This window comes from Curcuma longa, chromosome 2, assembly GCF_044706935.1.
Source record: "Curcuma longa cultivar G26 ecotype Majalengka, Jawa Barat chromosome 2, ITB_CL_G26_1.1, whole genome shotgun sequence".
NCBI classification, from domain to species: domain Eukaryota; kingdom Viridiplantae; phylum Streptophyta; class Magnoliopsida; order Zingiberales; family Zingiberaceae; genus Curcuma; species Curcuma longa.
This window is the reverse complement of record NC_133862.1, coordinates 7,146,881-7,168,517: the sequence shown is the minus strand read 5'-3', so window position 1 is coordinate 7,168,517 and position 21,637 is coordinate 7,146,881. Positions and strand designations below refer to the sequence as shown.

The window sequence follows — 21,637 nt, the reverse complement described above, 5'->3', positions numbered from 1 at the left end:
GGCTTGACCATTCGCGGTATCAAGCTAGAAAAGTGATGACACTCGACATGTTGAAAAAATGAGGTTTGTGGAAGAAAGATTGCACTTATGTGGAAGAGAAAAAAAAGGAAACACTTAAACTCTAAATTTTTTGATCTATTTCATCCATAGACAAGTAACATATTTATAGGCTAATAAGATAATCCATATAAAACCATTAACTCCACTATTTTATTCCTCCACTTCCACTACTCGCCACATCATCAATACACTAACTCCACATACTATATTATTTCAATAACACAAAATTAAATTAAATTTTTTAACACCCTTTCTTAAATTTAGTTTTGTGACTTCAAACAAATTTCGCATCCAAACAAATTTTGCATTTTGATAAAGTCTTTAAATTTGAATGACTTAATAAAGATATCATCAACTTAATTTTAAGATTAATTTTATGTATTTTACTTACACTTCTTTTCTTATGATACACTATCTGATATAGTGATAATACATATTGATATATTTATTTCTATCATAGAAGGCTGGATTTTTTGTTAGTGTTATTACAGATTTGTCGTCAACTCGAATCTTGATTGCCTCTTCTTATGATAAATTTAAGCTATATTTTATACCTCATAATTTTGATTATATGCTTGGTAATCATATAACTAAAGTTATATTTGATAATTTAAATCAAACACATTCTTAGTGTGATCTGTCCTACAATATATCTATTTAAAATAAATTGGAAATATTTTTTCTCATGAACTTTAACTTGGGAGGAAATGGTTCTACAGTGCGTCACTATTTCCTAATTCCAACCATATATTCATATCCATTTCTTGCAGCCCTGCCCGCCTTTCCCGTTTGAGCCAAGCGCTGGAGCACGGATTTCGTTAAACACGCCGTCTCCATACTTGATACTCCGCATGCAGTGGTGCAGCGCCCTGCAACGCTGCAACTTCACCGGCCGCCCCCACTCCACCACTCATACACGCCTCAAAAGTACAGCTGCAATCTACACCGCCACTTGCTCTCACCTACGTCCATTTCCTCGCTGCCTCGCCTTAAACTCCCCTCGCTTATCCAACAACCACCTTGTCTTCTCCATTACTGATTTATCTCCAGATTCTTTAACTACTATTATGGAGTATTTTTCCTTTGCATTAATGTGGAATTATGAGACTCACGTAAAGCCCATTAATCAAGGCCGTTGAGCTCACGTTAAATCCCAATCTTTTGAGCTGTCTCCACGCCACGTCGCGTCGATAGACGTCCCATGCATCCGACGGTTGTTGGTCAAAGATACAGAATATATCCGGCCCTTGGCGCTTCATCTTATCGTAGTATTGTTTACCGAGGCGCACCGGAATCCTCTCCCCGGAATTTCGACGGCCAGATGAGCAGCATCGTTGGTGGAGCCCATCATCCGCGGAAGAATTTTCTTCTCGCTGTCCTGTCAGCTGCAAACTAAGACAATAGGATTTTATGCATCACCGCCCGCTCATTGAATTCGGATTGTGGTGGTAGACTGACATCAGCCGTCGGATTCACGTCGCACGGTCTTGATACGCACGAGGCAGTGGGTCTGGGAAGCACTAGGACTCGTCAGTTTTATCAGTTCGTGTATAAATAGAAGGCGAGCGGACCACTTCTGCCTCCAACCGATTGCCGCTGCAGATCAACCGCGTCACCACCGCCTCGGACGTACGGCGAATTAGAAAGTTCGATCATGGAATCATCCCGCTCGACCGGCGTCACCATCTTCTTCTTTTACTCTTTACTTTTTCTCAGTAAGAAAACCCAGCAGCATTCTCGATATTCTGTCGTAAGCAAGGATCAATTACATTCGCACATGGCTTTTCAGGGATACGAGCGACAGCGTCCGTACACTCGGAAGATCGAACTGGGAAGGTGTTTGTAAACGGTAAGATCTAACGGCCTCGACCAGGTGACATTGGTTTCATTTTCGTAATATATTGGCATCGAGTGAGTATACATTAAGGCATTCAAATACCTGAAAACACATGACGAACAGGAGACATCGCCACGGCTGGCCCGCTCGCCGAGAGCGATTCCTCGGCGGAATCACGGAAGGTGGAGGAGCGGATGGGGGAAGAAGGGGTCTGTTCGAAAGAGGACATATTGCTGTACCAGGGGGCGACGGCGCCGCTGCCTAACGGAATCCCGACGTACACGGTGCAGATCCTGAACACGTGCGTCGGCGGGTGCGGCGTGGGCGACATCCACGTGCGGTGCGGTTGGTTCAGCTCCGCCCGCCTCATCAATCCCCGCGTCTTCCGGCGGCTTCGGTTCGACGATTGCCTTGTCAATGACGGCGCCGCCATTGCGTCTGGCAGCTCCGTCTCATTCCAGTACGCTAACTCCTATCCCTATCCGCTCTCGGTTGCTTCTGGCGCCTGCGGATGACCAACGGCCGAACCAGCGGTCCAGTTGGCGCGCTTAATTGGTAACCACGTGTACTTGTTGCCTGCATGCATTGTAATAATGGACGTCTAATTACTATTACTAATAATTAAGCCGAGTTTCTGAAATTATTGGTCTTTTTCTTGTTTAGCATATTAAAAATAATTTGCGTATACATAATTTAATGATAAAAAAATTACTAGCGGGGTCGATTTGTTCGTCTGCTTATTTAGTGGCAAGATAAAAAGAATATTTTATCTTTCATCTAATTTCTTCTTTAATTCTTTCAATGTCTTATCTGGCTTTGGAAACAAGGGTTTACTCGATTCCTGTTGGATTGAGCAGGTCATTTGATTCCTGTTTTCTTCGTCTCGAGGAAGCTTGTGTATATGTTGGGAATTAGGCCTCGCCGAATTGGGGATCCAGGTGCGGAGTTCTATTTTCACCTAATACACCTCGAGGGACCTTGCAAGAGGGGAATGCCTTCAACTTTGAGAACCCCGCTTGGCTCGCGAATGGAGTCTTCGGCTTAAGGAAGCTCCGCTTTTTCTGCTTGGCCTAGAGCGGACTCAAAATATGGTGTTGGGAGCTGACCGTGGAAATCTATTGGGTTTTGAAATCATTGCTTCCTCCACTCAAAATTGAGTGTTTGCTTTCACCGGCAGAGTACTCGATTCAACATCGGACGATTTTACAAGGACAGCGCAACTATAAGGATATTATTGTATTTTCGAACATACCCGATAGATGTACCAAGAGAAGGCCACCTACCTTCAGACTAGTCAGGCAAAATCTAGACATTTGGATTAAAAACATAAATATATAAGATTTCGAAAGTGTCCTGAGACTTTGGTACAGCGGTTCAAGCACTCCAGTAATTAATTAGATATCTAATATTTGAATTACTGCTGCTAACCATTAGAAGACATTTTCTCTTTAATAGGATAACAAATTTAAGGATGCCACCGAACAATTGTAAATACTTGCTGATTTATTTGATGAACGAAATGTGAAACCAACCATCTACTTCAAAATTAAAAATCTGAATACTTAATATAAAAAAATATAAGACTTCTAAAACGCCCTCAAATTTATTATAATGGTAAGAGAGTGCATTTCTCAAACAATCAAGATTTAATTTCCACTAAGACACGACGATTAAACTACATGTGAAATTGGATCACCTTATCAGCCACCACACTTGTGAATTTATTTTGGCGAAAATGTGATCAAACTATTCATCCTAAAATTAATCAAAGAATTAAATATTAAATTATAAAATAATACAAAATTTATAAAACCCCCTGCAACAAGAATTCGAATCTCTTACAAAACATACTGTCCATCAAGACCAATTTGAAAAAATTTTACGAGATCAAATTAATAATCTTCAAAATTAATCCATCCAAAAGAATTAGATAAGTGAACTACCAACAAAAAATATTAGAATTCTAAATATCAACCAGCTCCATCACAATTGGACTAATTTAAGATTCAAATTAATCCATCACGATTATTTTTTTTAATTAAGCCTTGACGATTTTGATGGATTTATTCAATTCTAGTGTAGATATATTTAAGACCGATACAAGACATGGGCACCAAACAATGTCAAGATCGGTAAAATTCAGAAGAAAAACAATTATTGATGCAACGCACATGATTAAAGCAAATAAGTGAATTAGACAAGACGATTATGAATTCTAGAACATCAACCCGGATCTAATTAAACAAAAATTAGTCAAACATAAAGGTACGAGTAGCTAGAATATGGTCTAATACTTAATAGTACAAATTCTAACATCTACCAAACGATACTAGAATCAACTCAGCAAACTTGTACAATGCTTGTTCGCCCATGAACTCTTGCTACAAATTGAGTGAAAGCCTTTGCTGCAGAGCTTACGAAGGCACTGCAAAAGCACAGATCAAATCATTCATAACAGAACTGATTAAACTAAAAACAAGTTTAGAATTTCCAAATTCCTTATGTAATGGAACTTTATTGGGCTTAAAACGCATCAGAATTAAGCTGTTCCTGTTGTGTTTGGAAACAAAATCCTGTTTCCAAACTGCCCACTCATACGGTTAATAGTTTTGAAGCTATAACACAATCAAAGAGGGGTAAAAACTCATCTTAAACTGGATAGAAGTGAAATACTCTTTCTCCTTTCACAAACACATTATTTTTAATAGATAACAAATTGTGAATCCAAAACATAATTTTCCATCTCCAACGCTTGATTATTATAGGATGGCTATTAATAAGATCATAAAAACAAAGTTGTGCTCTTTTCATAATCATTTTATCAACAAGTATCATCTCCATCTTTCATGTATCCAATATGAGCTGAATCTTTGCATTCCTTCTCTAAGCACAAACAAATGTATAAATATTTTTGTTCCCATTTTTGTTAATAGGTTGTCATAAAAATTATCACATGATTTAAATTTTGCCATGTTTACAGGTTTGCTTTTGGGCCTCAACTGTAGCTTCCATAAAAACTATTCAAATTCTTCTGAGACCTGCAATTTTCTAGTGTAAATATGGTCATTCTTACATTCACACACCACCGGTACCTGTATATATGTTCCTAGCCAAAAAAAACACAGTGGTCAATCAACATGATGAGATAATCTAAGACTTACGTCCACCATGTAAAATAGTCTAGTGAGAAGATTTAGCTCTCAAGAAGTATTTTCTTCGACAATGTCACAAGGTGGCATCTAAATGGACTGCCCATTAATGATACCATATATAATCTAAAGCTTTCAAATTCTCACATGATTGTTGTATGAGGGCAACCTGGTAGATCAGTAAATTAACAATACTATATTCGTCCATTATTATAAGCTATTCCAGCTATAAGTTTATCATGTAATTGTGTGGTTTGATGGACTTGTACTGTACATGGTTAATGACCTGAATGCTTGTAAATTCATTAGCCAGAACTACGAATTATTACCTTCTATTAATGGTTGTCATTTGATTCATGTAATTAGTTGGCAGTGGACTCAAACCGTAACTTTATAGTAAATCCACCAGTTAAATATTGCTTTCTCAAGAAGTATAACATTAGTTATTAAAAGTCTAAATCCAATGATTAACTATTACTTTCTCAAGAAGTCTAACAATTATTAGAAGACAGGCTTAGTTATCTTAGCACAAACAGCCAACTAATATCTTTTGATACATCAACCACATAATTGTTATGATGGATGAATGACTGAACACAATCCATTAGTGTTACAATTCTTTGAGCAAAATATGAGTTAATACCTTCTTGCAATGTACTCCCTATAATTTGTGAGGTGGGCAAAACACATCAATTACTGAGCTCAAACGGGTAACTATTTATCTTTATTATAAGTGTGCTCTATAATTGCTTAAATTTGATGGCATGACGACTAAATTGATTTATCAATACCAAGCTTAACAAACAAGTAAATACTATCTCAACTCAAAATCACCAACATACGGATGGCTTGATGGGCTAAACCTCTTGCAGACACAATTATGATTGTAAACCAAGCGCCATCACCTTCAGTCGATGTTTAATACATAATTATCCTAGGTGGATGACCTAACAGTCCATAGGTAATGTTATACTGTGATCAGGCAATGAATTATATCCATCTTGACCACCTATTCTAACATATCAAAATTGACTTCTATTGAGCTTTCTTTCCTTTTTCAATAATTGCATAAAATGACATCCATTAGTTGATAGTTTGATCAATGAATTGAAACATCACCAAATCTATTCCAGAAGGCATAACTTACTGTATGTCGAAGTGTCTATCTGCTCAGGTAACTCCTTTATGTCCACCTCAAACCTCTCTTGCACCTTCAAGAAACAGAAATAAATTGATCAGTCTTTAATCAAATCACAAAATATTATTCATGGAACTGGCAAGTAACAAACCTGATTAAGAACATCAGAATCAGCCGCTGATGAGACAAATGTAATAGCAAGCCCTTTGGTTCCAAACCGGCCAGCCCTTCCAACCTGAAGAGGCTCATTTCTAAATCAGTTGATAGACTAGCAAACTAACAAAATTCACTTCTCTTTAATTGCTGAATAGATTGAAAGAGTTACCCGGTGCAGGTATGTGTCAGCAGAATCTGGCATATCATAATTAATCACAATGTTAACACGCTCAATATCAATTCCCCTCCCAACCAGATCTGTAGCAACAAGAATTCTTTTGAGCCCTTCCTTAAAGTTCTTATACTTTGTTAACCTGCAGGAAAGAAATTTATCAATTTCTATGCTTGAGCATGGATGTAAATTACACATACTTCAATAGACCAGGAAAATAAACTTGGGCATTTATCACTATGTGACACACAACAATTTCATTGAAGAAAATTTATGGTACATTAAGATTTTTATTCACAATCCAAATGTCATTAGAGATAGAAATGTTTATAAAGATGATCTTAATGAAGATACTGATATGCCACAGGGCTAGTTGGGACCCAGGAAGAATGTGTTTACAAGTTTAATGGAGAGACATTGAGAAAGCTGATGGGTTGTAAACATGATTGTGCAAAAAGGGTTTATTCAGATTTAGTTAAATCAAAACAGAGGAAGATAATATTACGAATATAAATATTATGAATATAGGCAGTCCACGTGAAATAGACAGTTGATTTTGTGCATACGGATAGACAATAGAGTTGAGTGGATGAGAAACCTACATTCAAAACCAATCTTTTGCAAATCACAACAGCCATGTTCAGATTAAACATGGCATGTTTCAGTTGAAATATTTGAGAATATAGCTTCCGAGACAAATTGTGTCAACGTGTGAAAATGACAGAACTCATTCAAAAACTCTTTCTAAGATGCAACTTAAAGGCACATACCTTTCTTCCTGTGACATGCCAGAGTGTATACAGATGGATGGAAAATTGCATTCTACAAGTAACTTGTTCAGCTCTGCTGCTCGGCTCACGCTTTTCACAAAAATCACAACTTGATTGAAGTCTAGTGCATCCAAAAGATCATTTAGTTTTCGGTTCTTTTCCAATTCAGTCAGTTTGATGTAGTGCTGAAACAATGACAGACATTTAGATAAGACCAACCAGAATAATAATATAAAAAAAGTCGGCATACCTGTACTAGTCCATGAAGTGTCAGCTTGGCCTCATCGTCTACATATATTTCCATAGGCTGAAAGGTAAGAAATGTCAGGTGAAAGAGGATTAGGGTCTCGTCTTCAAGCTAACTGAATCCAGTACCATTTGAATGACACTTGCAGTGTTGCAGTTGTGAACTAATTGGGCATACCAAGGGAATTGTAAAACCTTACAGCTTAATCTTCCTAACCCAAGCCCCCAATAATACAAAAAAAGATGCCCAATCAACATCCTCCTCTATACATACACTACGACCAATGGGTAAAAGGAAAATGAACTAAGGAACCCAGAAATAAAGTCCCTAAATCCCAAGAGGTGAATGAAGCATTATACTCAAGAATGTGCTTGTAGTAGTGTTGAGGGAAGAGGGTCAAATGCTACAAGATATGGACCTCCTACTCCTTAAAATCAAACCATACTATACAAATTGTGTCTAACTATATGATAAGTCATATTAAGTAGTTCGAAGACATGCGGATCAGGAACAAACTAAATGTGACACAAAGGTAGAAGCCACAAATAAACCAGAATAAAGAACTCAAAACTTCTATGACATTACATCTTGCATGAATCTCTTGCACACAGGGCGAATCTCCTTGCTGAGAGTTGCTGAAAACATCATGACTTGTTTGTCGTGTGGTGTCATTTTGAAAATTTCTTGTACATCCCGCCGCATGTCTGCAAAACATGATCAATAGTGAAAAGAAATATCAGTAGTGAACAAAAAAGAAAAACAGTCGAAACAAAGAAAAGACAGATTATATAATCATTAAACAAGTCTAAAAAAATCATCATTAGTACCAAGTGACTCGAGCATCTTATCACATTCATCAAGAATGAAATGCCTCACATTCTTCAAATTAAGATCCTTATCTCTTGCTAGCGCTAACACTCTTCCTGGTGTGCCAACAACTATATGTGGGCAATCATTCTTTAGTATGTCCTTGTGCTTCATGATGTGAACTCCCCCATAGAATACAGCAATTTTGATGTCTGGTAAGTATGTGCTGAATCGCTCAAACTCATGACAAATCTGCAAGAGTATATGTATGAATCAAAATTCTAAAAACACTAAATCAACAGTAATCATTCCTCAAAAAAAAAAAATTCAAACCTGGTAGGCCAATTCTCTTGTATGGCACAGCACAAGTGCAGCAACTTGGCCTGCAACAGGCTCAATTTGCTGAAGAGTAGAAAGAACAAAAACAGCAGTTTTGCCCATTCCGGACTTTGCTTGACAAATAACATCCATTCCCAGAATAGCTTGAGGAATACATTCATGTTGTACTGATGAAAATTGAGGGGTACCCCAGTAAGTAAAAAATAACCTTCTGGATCCTTTAATGGAAAGGTTTACCCTATTCTCCGCCAAACTGAGAAATGTGGAAATGATCTTTACCTGCAAAATGCCACCAACATTTATGCATCCAGCCACCACATAACTTCATAAAAAAATTTAATTAAATTTATATAACAAGATAGGTTATCATGATTTGCTCTCAAATTAAGAAAGTAAAAAAAAAATGTGCAAACAATCAGTCTACAACTTTAATACACTTCCAAAGATAGGAATTTCAATGATTCTCATCTACCTAGGATAAATTGAACTATTGCCAACAGAACACTCTTTGCTTTTGTATCAGAAGGTGTTTTTTTTTTTATAGGAACAAGCTTTACAGCCCAAAATTGAATGTGATGACTTTAATGCAACTACCAATTAACTTGATGTATAGACCATGTGACAGAAAACTAAATCTAAAATATTGAGTTATCTGCCACTGGTTCTGGCTTCAAAATATGTACATTTGGCATGCAATAGTATTTCTTGCCTTCAGAAGGATGCTCAAAACCACAATCGACGATGGCACGAAGGAGTTCTGGCTTCAACAGGAAGTCTCTGAATCCGGAACTGTGGATCCCAACATAGCCTCTGTACCATTTAATATACTAATCAGTAAATTGTATGCCTTTTATGAATTTTGCGGAATTATTCCAATATAAACAAAACTGATAACAAAAAGATGCAATATTATAGATAAGTCGCCTCCGGATCTACAATAAAATCCAGTTTCTAGCCATACAAAACCCTTGGAAAAAGAGAAATTATAGGCAGATCATATATATTTAAGAACGCCTGGAATATATAGACGACAAAAAAAGGGCATAATCATTGATATCATGAGAAAAAAAGATCTAGCACAAGAATACACCTTTGTGCAGTATGAGCTACGCCATAAATGTTTAAAAACTAAAAAAATACCACAAGGATAGAGGAAGACTGGTAAAAATTCTTTCTTACTTCTTCACCGCTTCCCCGGAGACCTTCGCAGCGACCGAGTCAGGGGCCTTCTCTTCCTCCTCTTCGTAGTCCAGGAGCTCCTCCTCGTAAGCATCGTTATCCTTGACTTCCCCCATACTACACCATAAGAACAAAGATCAGGACGAGATCTATCAAAATCTACAGCCAAAACGCATCCGTCGCGACCAAAAAGAAAAAAAAACTCACCTTGGCGACCAGGAGCTGGAAACTAGAGTCAGAGAGTCTGCAAGAGAAACAAATCAAGCAAAAAAGAAAGTGCAGGACGACGAGGGTTTTGAGATAAATCGTAAGCGGAGAGGGATCGGAGGAGGCTAGGGTTTGAGGAATCGAAGGTGTGGGGAGGAGGGTTGGATAATAAAGGGATGAGAAAGCCAATCCAATGGCTGATTGGATGAGGGGCGAATGAGAGCGGCATGATGTGGGAGACTTTTAAGGGTTAAGATTGTTTCGATGCAGAATGGTTTTGGGCTTGGCTCCGCTTAATTCACACGCACGGGTCTCAAGTCACCAAAGAAATGGGCCGGAGGCCGGAAAGATAAATGCTCGATTGTAGAGTTATGTTAATAGTAAATTGACGCATTGAACGCCCTCTTAACTCGAGCTTGTGGCTTTTGCAATGCTGCCTTCGCTCAACGTGAGACCAGAAGAGCATCGCATTAATAGATTGCTTTTTTACTTTCTTTTAAAAATAAACTTACAGTTTGTTAAAAATTTCCTTGTAGTCTAATTATTCTGAACTTGATCCATAAAAATGTGCTTTCTTGACTCTTCGAACAAATATTTGTGTATGCTAACTCGCCTTTTTTTATGCTCATTAAAATTCGTCTTTGTGTGCATAATGATTCTTTGACTTGTACTGGTAGGCAAATTAAATCTTGCTGGATTGTTATAGGGCCATCCAGAACTAGTTGGTTAATTTCTATGTTGCTTGCAGTGACGTTGCTCTTAAAACCCTATTTCTTTCTTCGTCTATGATCACAAATGAAGACGCTTTATTGTCACATTGCATGGCGCCTCGCTCAGTTTCCCGCTTTGGCTGGCGTGCTCACAGCATTTTTTGTGGGAACAAAGGTTGTCGCTTTTTTTTTTGTTTTTTTTTTAAGATAGCTCTGTCGACCGATTAATTTCGAGGACGAATTAAATAATCTCGAAGATAATCAATTTGATCTGATTAAAATTTTTTATTAATCATCAAGTAAATCTGAAAGTACGCCAGCCAAATAATATCTCAAATTTATCACTCCACTAGAAATCAAACTATAAATATTTGAGAGATTGCATGAGTATCTTATTATTGTACCATAGTCCATGAGACATTAGATAGAATACTAACGGAAATCACATTTTTCGCCATTATAGTATGCTTCACACTTTTACAATCTGATTCCCTTGTTGGTAATGTACTTTCACCTCCCAATTCAGTCGTAGGATATTCACATTCTTAACAAACGGCTAGTAATGACCCTTTAATTTGCCAATTCCTTCCATGCAACACTCATTTGTTAAGAGAGAAGACAAGTGAGAGTTGATAGCCCAGAGATCCATAAGTACTAAAAATTAAAATTTTATATGTATTATTTTTTTATTTATAAAACATATTCAATTTTTCAACTATCTTATTTGTTTAACATTATTTATTTATAATTTTATAATAAATTTATAAAATCTATAAATTCTGTATACGCTATTTATATAAATTTTGTATATGTTCTATGATTTATACAAATATTCTGGAACAAGCAAAAGAATTATGATGGAACGAGTTCAAAATAAGTTATCATAATTAATTTATATATGAAATTAATATTAATACATAATCAATTGATTTTTTCTATTGCAGTGGACATTCACTTTGGATGCAATTAAAGAGTTGGAAATAAAGAGAATTTGTAAAAAAAAAAAAAAGGAAAAAAAAAAAGAGAGACGATCACATTCGAAATGTATTAAGTTATGAGAAAATCAGGGGAAAAAAGTATGTATCATGGAGAATTTGATAAGATTGTAAATTTTTAAAAATATGAGGAGATGAATAAAATAAAAAAAAATTAAACTTATAATTTTAGAGAATTATCGCGACATATGCGGGAGTGGCATGGATGTAAATTCGAAACATTCAAGGGTGCCGAGGGAAGGGGAGACGCGGTTGGACCGGCAAAGACCAAAGGCTGCCTCTTCCTTCACCCATCGGCGAAATGTCTTCGGCAGAATCCACAGAACCACAAAAAGTAGTCTCCTTTTTCTGATTCATCGGAGCAAGTCAACAACAACAACCGTTTTCTATTTCGATCTAGTTTAATTACTCACATATGCTTTGTTTTCTGTCGATCTGCACAAAGCGCAGCAGCAGCTCAATTGATCCTAAGTAGAAACTTCGAAATCTGCAAGTATCTATCGATGCGGCCACTTCGCCACCGCATCCAATTTGTCTTACCATCATCCTCGAGCCCTAGTTGAGAACGTAAGAGGAAGCTAAAGATATAAAATTTTCTTTCTCTTCCTTGTGTGTCATGAAGTCGTCTTCATAAGTTGTAGATCTTGAGGAGTTCTGACGTTGTCGGACTTCTTGATTGCTTGCGACTTAAGTTTCGTTTTTTCAGTTTGCTTTCATACTTGTTTCTCCTTTTTCATTTTATGTTGTTAGGATGCTTCTAATTGGATTTTTAAGTTGCTATAGGATTAAGGTGGAGGATTTCCGATGGCGAGCAGAGTGAAGGACGACGAGAAGAACGAGAGGGCTATCCGGGAACTGCTGAAGCTTCCGGCTAACCGGAGATGCATAAACTGCAACAGCCTGGTACTTCGTGCTTCACCCGCCAGCTGTTTATGTAGTTAGGTTTCTTCTAATCTGTTCAAGCTGCCGAATTATTGTAGCTCCGGATGTTTCACACATATCACATATCCATAATCACCTAAAAGTTTCATTCCCCACTTTTTTTGGGTCCCTTTGCAATATTTGTCAACTTTCCCCTCTCTTTGCTTCTCATTTACTAGTATTCATGGATATACAAAACGGAATTCACTGCTTGCTGCAGTGTCCTTTGTCTGGAGGGATATACTTCCTGCCCTAGCTTATATGTTGGCTTCTTTCACATATTCCATTAATTTTTCTTATACATGATTTGGGCTTTTTAAAACATTAATTGTGCTCTGTATGTATACTTCAAGATGGAGGCACAAGATGGAGGCACAACCAATTCCCCCTTTTCATAACTTAATCATGCATCTGACATTCTCTTTGAAATTTATAATGTGGCTTGTAGGTCCAGATTATAGCCATAATTCACGGTGTTGGCTTATGCTAATATGTGTTTTCCTGATAGGCACACTAGTTCTTGTTGATTTGTCTTTTCTCACACGTTATTTCTTGTTACATATGGGCTATGCTAACTCGCTTCGTCTGATCAGGGACCTCAATATGTATGCACAAATTTCTGGACATTCATATGTATCAATTGCAGCGGAATACAGTAAGTTCTGCTTGTTTGTTTTCTTTGGCTTTGTTATTCTCTTGTTCTCTTTGATTGCCTCCATGCAAATAGCCATAGAGATGCAGAGTATTAGACAATTGTTGATGATAAAATTTTCAAAGAACTCGGAGGCGGGCTTTTCCATATTTGTCCTTTTCTGATTTTGCAACTATGTTCTAAAGCCGGGAGTTCACACACCGTGTAAAGTCTATATCCATGGCCAAGTTTTCTTCAGAAGAAGTTTCTTCCCTTAAACAAGGAGGAAATGAGGTTGAGAGCCATCCATCAGAGAATTTTTATTTGTCTTGCCTTGTGGAAAATGTTCTGTTACACTTTTCTTTTCCTTTTGCTTTCTATTCCTCTTATCATGCAGTGTGCTAAGGAGATCTATTTTAAAGAGTGGGATGCTCAGCGTTATTCTTTTCCTGATAGCAGGTCTGCTGTTCTAAAACTCTTCTTTGAATCTATGTGGATGTTATATCTATACAATCTTTTGTTTCAGCAATATTGTCAGACTCAGAGAATTCATTAAACATGTTTACATGGACCGAAGATACACAGGAGAAAGAAGCTCATCCAGGTCTCCAAGGTCTAAGGTGATTCTTGAAGTCTTGTGTAAGATGTTGAAAAAATTAATTTGTTCTGTCATCTACAATATGAAATCATGCAACATAAACCTTGCTATATTTTAGGTGCTGTAGCAATGAGACTCTTCATATTTAAACCCGACAAAATTTTGCCAATTTTTAGGGCGATAATGAAGATCCTTATGACAAAAAGAAGTTAGATTCTTATCATGGTTCCCGAAGCCCGACTTACAATGATATGGATGTCCAGCGGTATGCTGAAAGACCTAGTTCTGCAAGTCCCCAATATGAGTTTGGATTTAATCCTAGCCGCTTTGACAGAGATGACAAATCCGGAAAAAACCACCAAACTCCTGGTGGTCAAAAGCTCGAAGGGAGATCTCCAAGCCAACAAAAAGAGATTGACATATCTAAATCCCCTGTGACACAACCTATTGGAGCAGTCATCAACTTTCCACCTGCTCCATATGCTGAGCCCACAAAGTCTACTGAAATTCAAGACGAGCTGACAAAGTTTACTGGACTTCAATTCCCTCATAATTCACCACAAATTCAGGTGATTTTTCAAGTAATTCAGAAGACTGTTTAGTACACACTGAGGACATCTATGTTTATGTTACATGTGCATAAATCATGCTTTCTTGTGTAATTATGTATCAGCACGCGGACTTGGGTGAAACCAGAGTTCATGATCCATTATTAGTAGTGTATAGATGGTTGATTGTATTGTTCATGCCAATGCAATATCCAGTCACGCTTGACCAGAGTTCATGATCTGTTATTGCTGTTTGTTATTTGATAATATGTCAAACAGACTAAAGAAGCTGAAGGATTGTTTTGGTCTATTCATTAAGATTAGAAAGATCCTGGGATAAGGAACTTAATTTTATTCTACTTCAGAACTCAGAAGTAGCAATTGCCATAGCATGTCAGTTAGTTAGCCTGCTGACTTGAGATTGATGTATGTCCTGTAGAAAGTTCAAAATGTTCAATTTTGTTAACTCTGATATCTGTGTTCACCATAAAGAACCATTAAAGCAGTGCTCATTGTTTGGTTTATTTCAGAGTACAATATCAGGATCCAGTGTTGGGATTTCTGCTGAACTAAAGGTGGTGAGCTCTAGAAGTTTGATTGATTTTGATGCAGATCCTGACCCATATACTATTAGAGCTACAGATCAGTTTATTACCCATCAAACCACTGCATCACCTGTTGAGGGTGGAGGTTGGGCATCATTTGATGACTCTTCCTCTCTTAAACTGACTCAGGTTACTTCAATGGGAAGCCCAGTAGAATCATTTCTTTACCAATTGTCAGTTCCACAGATTGCTTCAACTGCCGATCCAAGCCGTTCTGTTGTTCCTGGGACTATTTCTATATCAAACCAGAGTAATCCAGTGCAGTGGTCAACCAGTGACCAGAACCATCCATCTCTATTCAAAGTTCCTAATGTTTCAAGCAATCCGCCATTTAGCACATCAATTTCTGGGGCTCCAGACAATCCAGTTAGCTTTCGCTAAATTTATAACCCATCAACATCTTTAGTTAACTGATTCTGATTTGTAAACTTTCTACAACAGGTGCCTCCAATTGTTCATGGACTTGCATCTGCTGGAACTGAGCAATCTTCTCAAGTGGTAAATACACCAAATCATCAAAGTGCTACTGGAATTTCACAACAGCCTACAAATGCAGTGGCTAGACCAGGCACAAGAAAAGAACTTCCTCTGGTATTCATTTGATTACAAAGTATTTCTATGGCTCACATTCACATACTTGTGGAACTTCGTCATGAAATTAATGCCCATTTGCAGGATTTGTTCACTATGACCTATCCTTTGTCATTTGGGCCATTCCCTTATTATCAGACACCTCAACCTTATATGGGTTATGGCATGCAAGTGCAATACCCATCCTCAATTGTATGTCCTGTTTCTTATCATTTTCTGGAAGGAATCATTATGTTGGTTGGTTGGTTTGTTTCATATTGACATGCCTTGATTTTTTATGCTGCAGGCCATGCCAACATATGGTCGTTCTTTGACATCTGCAAACCCCTTTGCTCTTGCTGAAGAGCCTAGATTAGTTCATGCTTCCACGGTATTTTCAGCTATTAGTCAAATTTCTCCTTATCAAAGTTTCAAATAGCTTATGCAAGCAATGTGCAGTTGAGCCACTACATAACACACACACCATATAGAAATGCATTTTTTTTAGAAGTAACATTAATCATATTAACATCACGTGTCAGAAAAATGAGTTTGTATTCACACAAAATTTATGTATCACTTAATGATTAAATGAAACATTATAACCAACCCATAACTTCAGTATACGAAATCTCAACATTCGACAACAGATGATAATCAGCCACTACCATACATATGACAATTTACTTGTTGACCTAAGAAATAAGAATAATTTTTGGAAAAATAGGTTTGATCAATATTAACATTAATATGACATGGAGCTTAACAAGTTGGATATTGTTCTATTTCGCATAATCCTTTGCAGCCTTATGCCAGTGTCATGTATCACTTGCTGCATAAGCTTATGCAGCTTGCATGAGTTGCATAGGCACAGGTAGATATTTTTCAAAGCAATGCTCCTTGTGTAACATAAATTAGAATAAAATTAAACTATCTCGGACAGACTATTTGTAGTGTAAAATATTCATGACAACTAAAGTCTATTGTCATGGTCATTTCTTACTTCCATGTATTCCTTTTTTCGCCTCCTCGTAGTTCCCAAATTTAGCACCTTTGCAAGCAGCACTGCCTAATGTGGATGGCCAGTCATCGATACTGCGCACATCGAGCTTACCCACCCAACAGTGGTTGGCCCAACAACAAACTCCAATGCCAACTGTTCCTCAGGGAGCATTTTCTAGTATTGATGACCATTCATCTTTTCTGGGCACATCCAGATTTCCGACCCAACAGTGGCTGCCCCCACAACAAATTCCGATGCCAACTGTGCCTCCAGGTAGAATTTTAACATTCGAATTTTGTGTGAATTGTGTGTTGTTGTTCAATATGTCTGTTGGCTAATTATTTGTCGATGCTGATGGTAAAGTTCAATATCCTCAGGTCCAAATGTGGTGCAGCAAGGTGCAATCCCTGTGGCTCTTGCACCATCTAGCTCTATGTTTCCTTCTATGTAAGCTTGGAGTTTAACTTTTTTTTTTTTTTTTAAATTAATCTATCCATGCAAGGAGTCATAATGATTTAGAATGCAGAAAATTTGTTACGCTAGTTGATAGAAAATGTACATTGTTAGCTTCTAAATTGCTATGTGATATTTGGAGATTAAATCGAAATGCTTGATGATGCTGGTGGCCGCACTCTCTATATTGGAACCAGAGATATATTCTTAAGACAATTGAGGGAAAGGAAATGTGGAAAGAAAGAAGAGTGATGGGAAGGGAGGTGGTGGGGACAGAGGGAGAGTGGTTTCCTTAATCTTGTCTATTTGCAAAGCGAGGAAATGAGGATGTGGTCAATCCAAAAAATCAATTCTTTAATCTTGTTCCTGGGAGCTGCAAAGCTGAATTAGTCTTTTTCTAAAACCTTCTCAACGTTTCCATTCTTTTTCTATCCACTCTTGGATGGAATCACGTCTGGGAAAAGGAGCAAAAACTTGCTTCCTACTTTATCTTTCTTCTTCTAATATAGTAGATAAAGATCCTTACTGCTTTATCCATTGTTTCCACTCTACGTGGGCTCCATTCTCTTTGACACAATAATAATATCTGAAGACCATACGTTGGCAATTTCCATTTACAAATATCATTTCTTTGAATAGCTTCAGAAATAATGATGTTAGTCTTTGTTGTGAATGCAGGCATCAATCTGGTGGGCTTAACATGGAAGGACTTGCATTGAACCAGCATTTAGACTCCAGAAACTATCCATCACACACCCCAACTTCTTTTCCAGGCGGAAATCCTTTTGGTTAAATGGTGCACTAATTGAAACATTTGCTATTTGTTTCTATAGATCTCTCCGTGCATTTCAGTTGCCTAGGGAGCTTAAAGGTGAGTTGCAACAAACAATATCTCAAGTTCTGTTTCAAGGTGGCGATAGTGAGATGCTAGACTGTAATTATTGCAGGGGAGAAACAAAGGCTGTCGAGGTTTTTATTTGCATATTGGTCTTTTGATCTCCTAATTGCACCGAAGTGTGTTCTTGTATAGGCCTTGTATTGTATTTTCATAACATGCATTTTGTGACATCTTCAAATGTGTTGATGGTAGTTTCAGGCTGGATCTACATAGTTAATTGCAAATGTGGTTGAGGCAGTTATGTTTCAGCTGTTCTTCCTTCTTGGTTTGCAAATACAAACTGGTAGACCATTCTTATACCAACAAAACCAATCTCACTTATAGCATGTCTTGGTGCTATTGTGTCTGGATTTGCATATGGATGATGAGAATCATGTGAACTTAAAACTCACAATAGCAAAGTTGAATGACTGATAATGAGTGTGGTAAATTTCGCAAGTGACAAGGCTAAAAGATTTAAGGTCGGATTCAAGCGAGCTGATCGACGAGAAGTAGACTATATCGGTTAACAGATTAAATCTATTTATACTTTTGTTTTGATAACTTTTCAAATTATTTCATTCATTTTGTAGTCTAACTCACCTCAAACCAATTTGTTGAATCTATATTTATCTATATTTTTAAAACGGTAATTTAAAGTTGTCGAATTTTCAAAAGATCCATCTAAGTCTCATTGTACTCCTTTGTCAACAGTTACTCTTTCATTTTTTTGTTTTTTCCTTTGTTCTCTCCTCTCTCATCTCTTATTCTTAAATTAAAGTCACGTCAATTTAAACTTTAATCGGCAGTCGAACTTTATTTATTTTTATTATAAAAACTTTAATAAAAATTTAAAAAGTATAAAAAAAGTTAAAAAAATAAAATTAAAATTAATAATGAGAACTAATTTTATTAATAATGTAGTCTTGATTTTTTAAATAATAAAGAAGTATATTTGAACTCCACTATAGAAATTCATAAAAGTTAGAATGAATCGAATTAAAATTCGCTAGATCCATCAATAGATTTCAATTGAAACTCATAGATAAGCCTAGGGTATTTGAATTTTTAAAAAGTTGATATATAATTAAAAAAGGTAGTACAGTGAAGGTATTTATAATGTTTAATTCTGACATTCTTACGATAAGTTATGTGAATGTATCAATTACCAAAATAATGATATAATTATTCGGAACCTTTGAAAAAGTCTTAAATGATATTTTTTTGGGACATGATGGTATTCGAATTATTTCCCATGTGCAATTGAGGAGTCGGACATCCTTGAATATCTCTGTTAGTGTCTTAGTTGATTTTGATGTGATCAACCAAGTTAGGTTACGTCCTGTTGTGGTCTGATCCCTCTGTCTAAGTATGCAGGAGCTTCGGAGTAGAGGAAGTCGAGCGGAAGATACAGCAGTCACGAAAGATGGCACGAGGGAGTGAGGCGACGGACTCAGTGCATCTGAGGGACATGGAAGTTGTGGAAGAGTACACCGGTGGAGCGAGAAGGACGCACGCGGCGTTCGAGGAACGAGAAGCCGGGAGGAAGGATGTTGTTGCAATCATGCCCATAAGTCATATTTTGATGTTTGACACCAATAACCCTTAGCGCACAAGATGAGATATCTAACTTGTGTGTTAAGTGTGTAGGAAAGTCCTTACGAGGTAAGACAAGTGGAGGAAAGTCCTTACGGATGAGTCGACCGGATGTAAGGCAAAAGGAAAGTCCAAGAGGATCGAGGAGCGAACTCTTGGCATGATGAAGTCCTTACGGGGTAAGGCAAAGCATAGAAAGTCCTTGCGGGTGAGAAGACCAGAGGCAAGGCAAAAGAAAAGTCCAAGAGGGTCGAGGATCGAGTTCTTGGCACGGGAAAGCCCTTACGAGGTAAGGCAAATGAAGGTCAAGAAGGTCGACGACCAGAGTCTTGATCAAGCGAGGAAAGAACTCGGTAAGAATTTATTTCAGCCACTTTTCACTAGTGTCAGTCGACTGAAGTGGTAAGGTCAGTCGACTGGCACTGAGTTACTACGCCTGATACGCCTTATCAGTCGATTGGATTTAATGCCAGTCGAGTTGTTTTAGAAATCAGTCAACTGACGTTGAAGACCAGTCGACTGATGTTGCTTGGAGAGCAATCAGAAGGTATAACGACTCAACTGAAGTTTCATGTCAGTCGACTGAAGTTGATGGACTCGACTAGATGTGTTCATCAGTCGACTGTCAGCAACTCAGAGCAAACAGAAGGTAAGATGACTCGACTGATCTACCACATTAGTCGACTGAGAGCATAATCAGTCGACTGATGGGAAAAGTCAGTCGACTGGATTTTGAATTCTGACAAAAATCAGGTGTGATTTTAGCAATTCAGTAGCCGTTTTCTTGGTTTGACTAAATCAGTCGACTGAGATGGTAAAACTAGTCGACTGATGACTTAAAAATTGAACTGGTTTAAATGCTTAGTGCACTTCGTGGAAGAGACACTTACAACCATTCAAGCTCCAAGTTCTTGTGCCTTACTGATCAATCAACCATCTGGGGTTCAACCCTAAAGCTTGGAGCAACTCCTTGAAGAAGAAGAAGCACTCCCATTGTGTAAACACTTCCTTTCTTCTTCTTCCTGTGCTGTTTGCTTTTTGTAAACTTGGTGTAACTTGCTGTAAGAAGGTTTCTCTGCCTTCGGTGTTTGTCCGAAAAGGAGAGGAATAGTGGAAGAGTGGCTGAGTGAAGATCCTTGGATTAGTCGCCTCAAGGAGGCGGATACCAAGTAAAATACGTCTTGTTAGCATTGTTGAGTTGTGAGGAAGTGTAGAGTGTCTTTCCTTCATCGACAAAAGTTCGAGAGAAGCTATTCAACCTCCCTTCTAGCTTAACAAGGTCCTTACAAAGGACGCTCGAGAGGCGAAAGACTAGAGTCGGGTTGGGGTGAGCCTAACTCTGGTTGGCCAGAAATCACTCAAACGATATTTCTAAAAAAAGTCAACTCTATTGACTTTGACCAAGTCAAAATCTCCAATTTTTAATCATCGGTCAAATTAAGGATAGAGATTATCCTTAATCAAGGATGATTCAAAGGTTGATAAACGTTTATTTTTTAAAAGAATAATATTTATCCTTTATCAAAGATCAACGATCAAGATCAAATCCTAATTACGATCAACGGTCAAGATTAGTTTGCGTAGGTTATAAATAGACTTAGAAGCTAAAGAGAAAAATAACACTTCAATTGTAATATTTTTCTTAGCTTCCGTCTTGTGCTACAAACGTCTGTAAGAGGTTTCTCCGCCTACAAGAAATTTTTGATAGTAAGCTTTAACCGCCTTGGTTTACAACCACCTAGGTTGTAACCAAGTACATCTGTTTGTATTCGCCTCTTACTAGGTTTATTTCATTAAATTTATGTTGGGTCTATTTAATTGTTGAAACTAACATTTATCCTTGTAAAATTATGCAAGAGGTCCAGTTTTATTTACAAGGGCAATTCACCCCCTTTCTTGCCGGTCCACATCGATCCAACAATCTCAACCGACCATGCTCAATTTTCAAGTAAACATTTCCGAACACTACTAGCATCCCCCAACACAGGCAATTGTTCATGAAAAGATCATCAAAGGATATTGCCCATACGACTCTATTACTTTAGCTTGCAGAAAACGAGCCATGCCAT

General features: G+C 37.5%; 3 protein-coding genes across 6 annotated transcripts; 2 read left to right on the top strand and 1 right to left on the bottom strand.

The window, feature by feature from the left end:
- Nucleotides 1-1,681: 1,681 nt before the first annotated feature.
- Nucleotides 1,682-2,412, top strand: LOC141815876 (TPD1 protein homolog 1-like). The gene is made up of 3 exons (XM_074703747.1): nt 1,682-1,775; nt 1,850-1,909; nt 2,021-2,412. Exons 1-3 carry the CDS (start codon nt 1,715-1,717, stop codon nt 2,410-2,412), a joined length of 513 nt encoding a protein of 170 aa, XP_074559848.1. The 5' UTR covers nt 1,682-1,714.
- A 1,660-nt stretch (nt 2,413-4,072) lies between these two features.
- LOC141821232 (DEAD-box ATP-dependent RNA helicase 15) lies at nt 4,073-10,238 on the bottom strand. The gene is made up of 12 exons (XM_074708632.1): nt 10,062-10,238; nt 9,855-9,971; nt 9,385-9,485; nt 8,670-8,842; nt 8,357-8,588; nt 8,115-8,233; nt 7,533-7,589; nt 7,283-7,467; nt 6,510-6,654; nt 6,336-6,419; nt 6,194-6,257; nt 4,073-4,322 (listed from the first exon to the last, which is right to left on the bottom strand). The coding sequence occupies exons 2-12, from the start codon at nt 9,968-9,970 to the stop codon at nt 4,312-4,314; spliced, it is 1,287 nt and encodes a 428-aa protein (XP_074564733.1). The 5' UTR covers nt 9,971; nt 10,062-10,238; the 3' UTR covers nt 4,073-4,311.
- Nucleotides 10,239-12,008: 1,770 nt separating this feature from the next.
- LOC141821149 (uncharacterized) lies at nt 12,009-18,201 on the top strand. Of its 4 annotated transcripts, none has more exons than XR_012601198.1 (15): nt 12,009-12,333; nt 12,550-12,669; nt 13,281-13,342; nt 13,525-13,612; nt 13,716-13,777; nt 13,845-13,938; nt 14,093-14,485; nt 14,995-15,435; nt 15,511-15,660; nt 15,745-15,852; nt 15,947-16,030; nt 16,675-16,915; nt 17,020-17,089; nt 17,774-17,966; nt 18,043-18,201. XR_012601198.1 is itself a non-coding variant. In XM_074708530.1 (15 exons), the coding sequence occupies exons 3-15, from the start codon at nt 12,571-12,573 to the stop codon at nt 17,886-17,888; spliced, it is 2,007 nt and encodes a 668-aa protein (XP_074564631.1). In that variant the 5' UTR covers nt 12,009-12,100; nt 12,217-12,333; nt 12,550-12,570; the 3' UTR covers nt 17,889-18,201. The 4 variants fall into 4 exon arrangements, 3 of the variants coding, with proteins under 3 accessions (XP_074564631.1, XP_074564632.1, XP_074564630.1); XM_074708530.1 differs by having other exon boundaries at nt 12,009-12,100; nt 12,217-12,333; nt 17,774-18,201; XM_074708531.1 differs by having other exon boundaries at nt 14,093-14,181; nt 14,251-14,485; nt 17,774-18,201.
- The last annotated feature ends 3,436 nt before the right edge of the window (nt 18,202-21,637 follow it).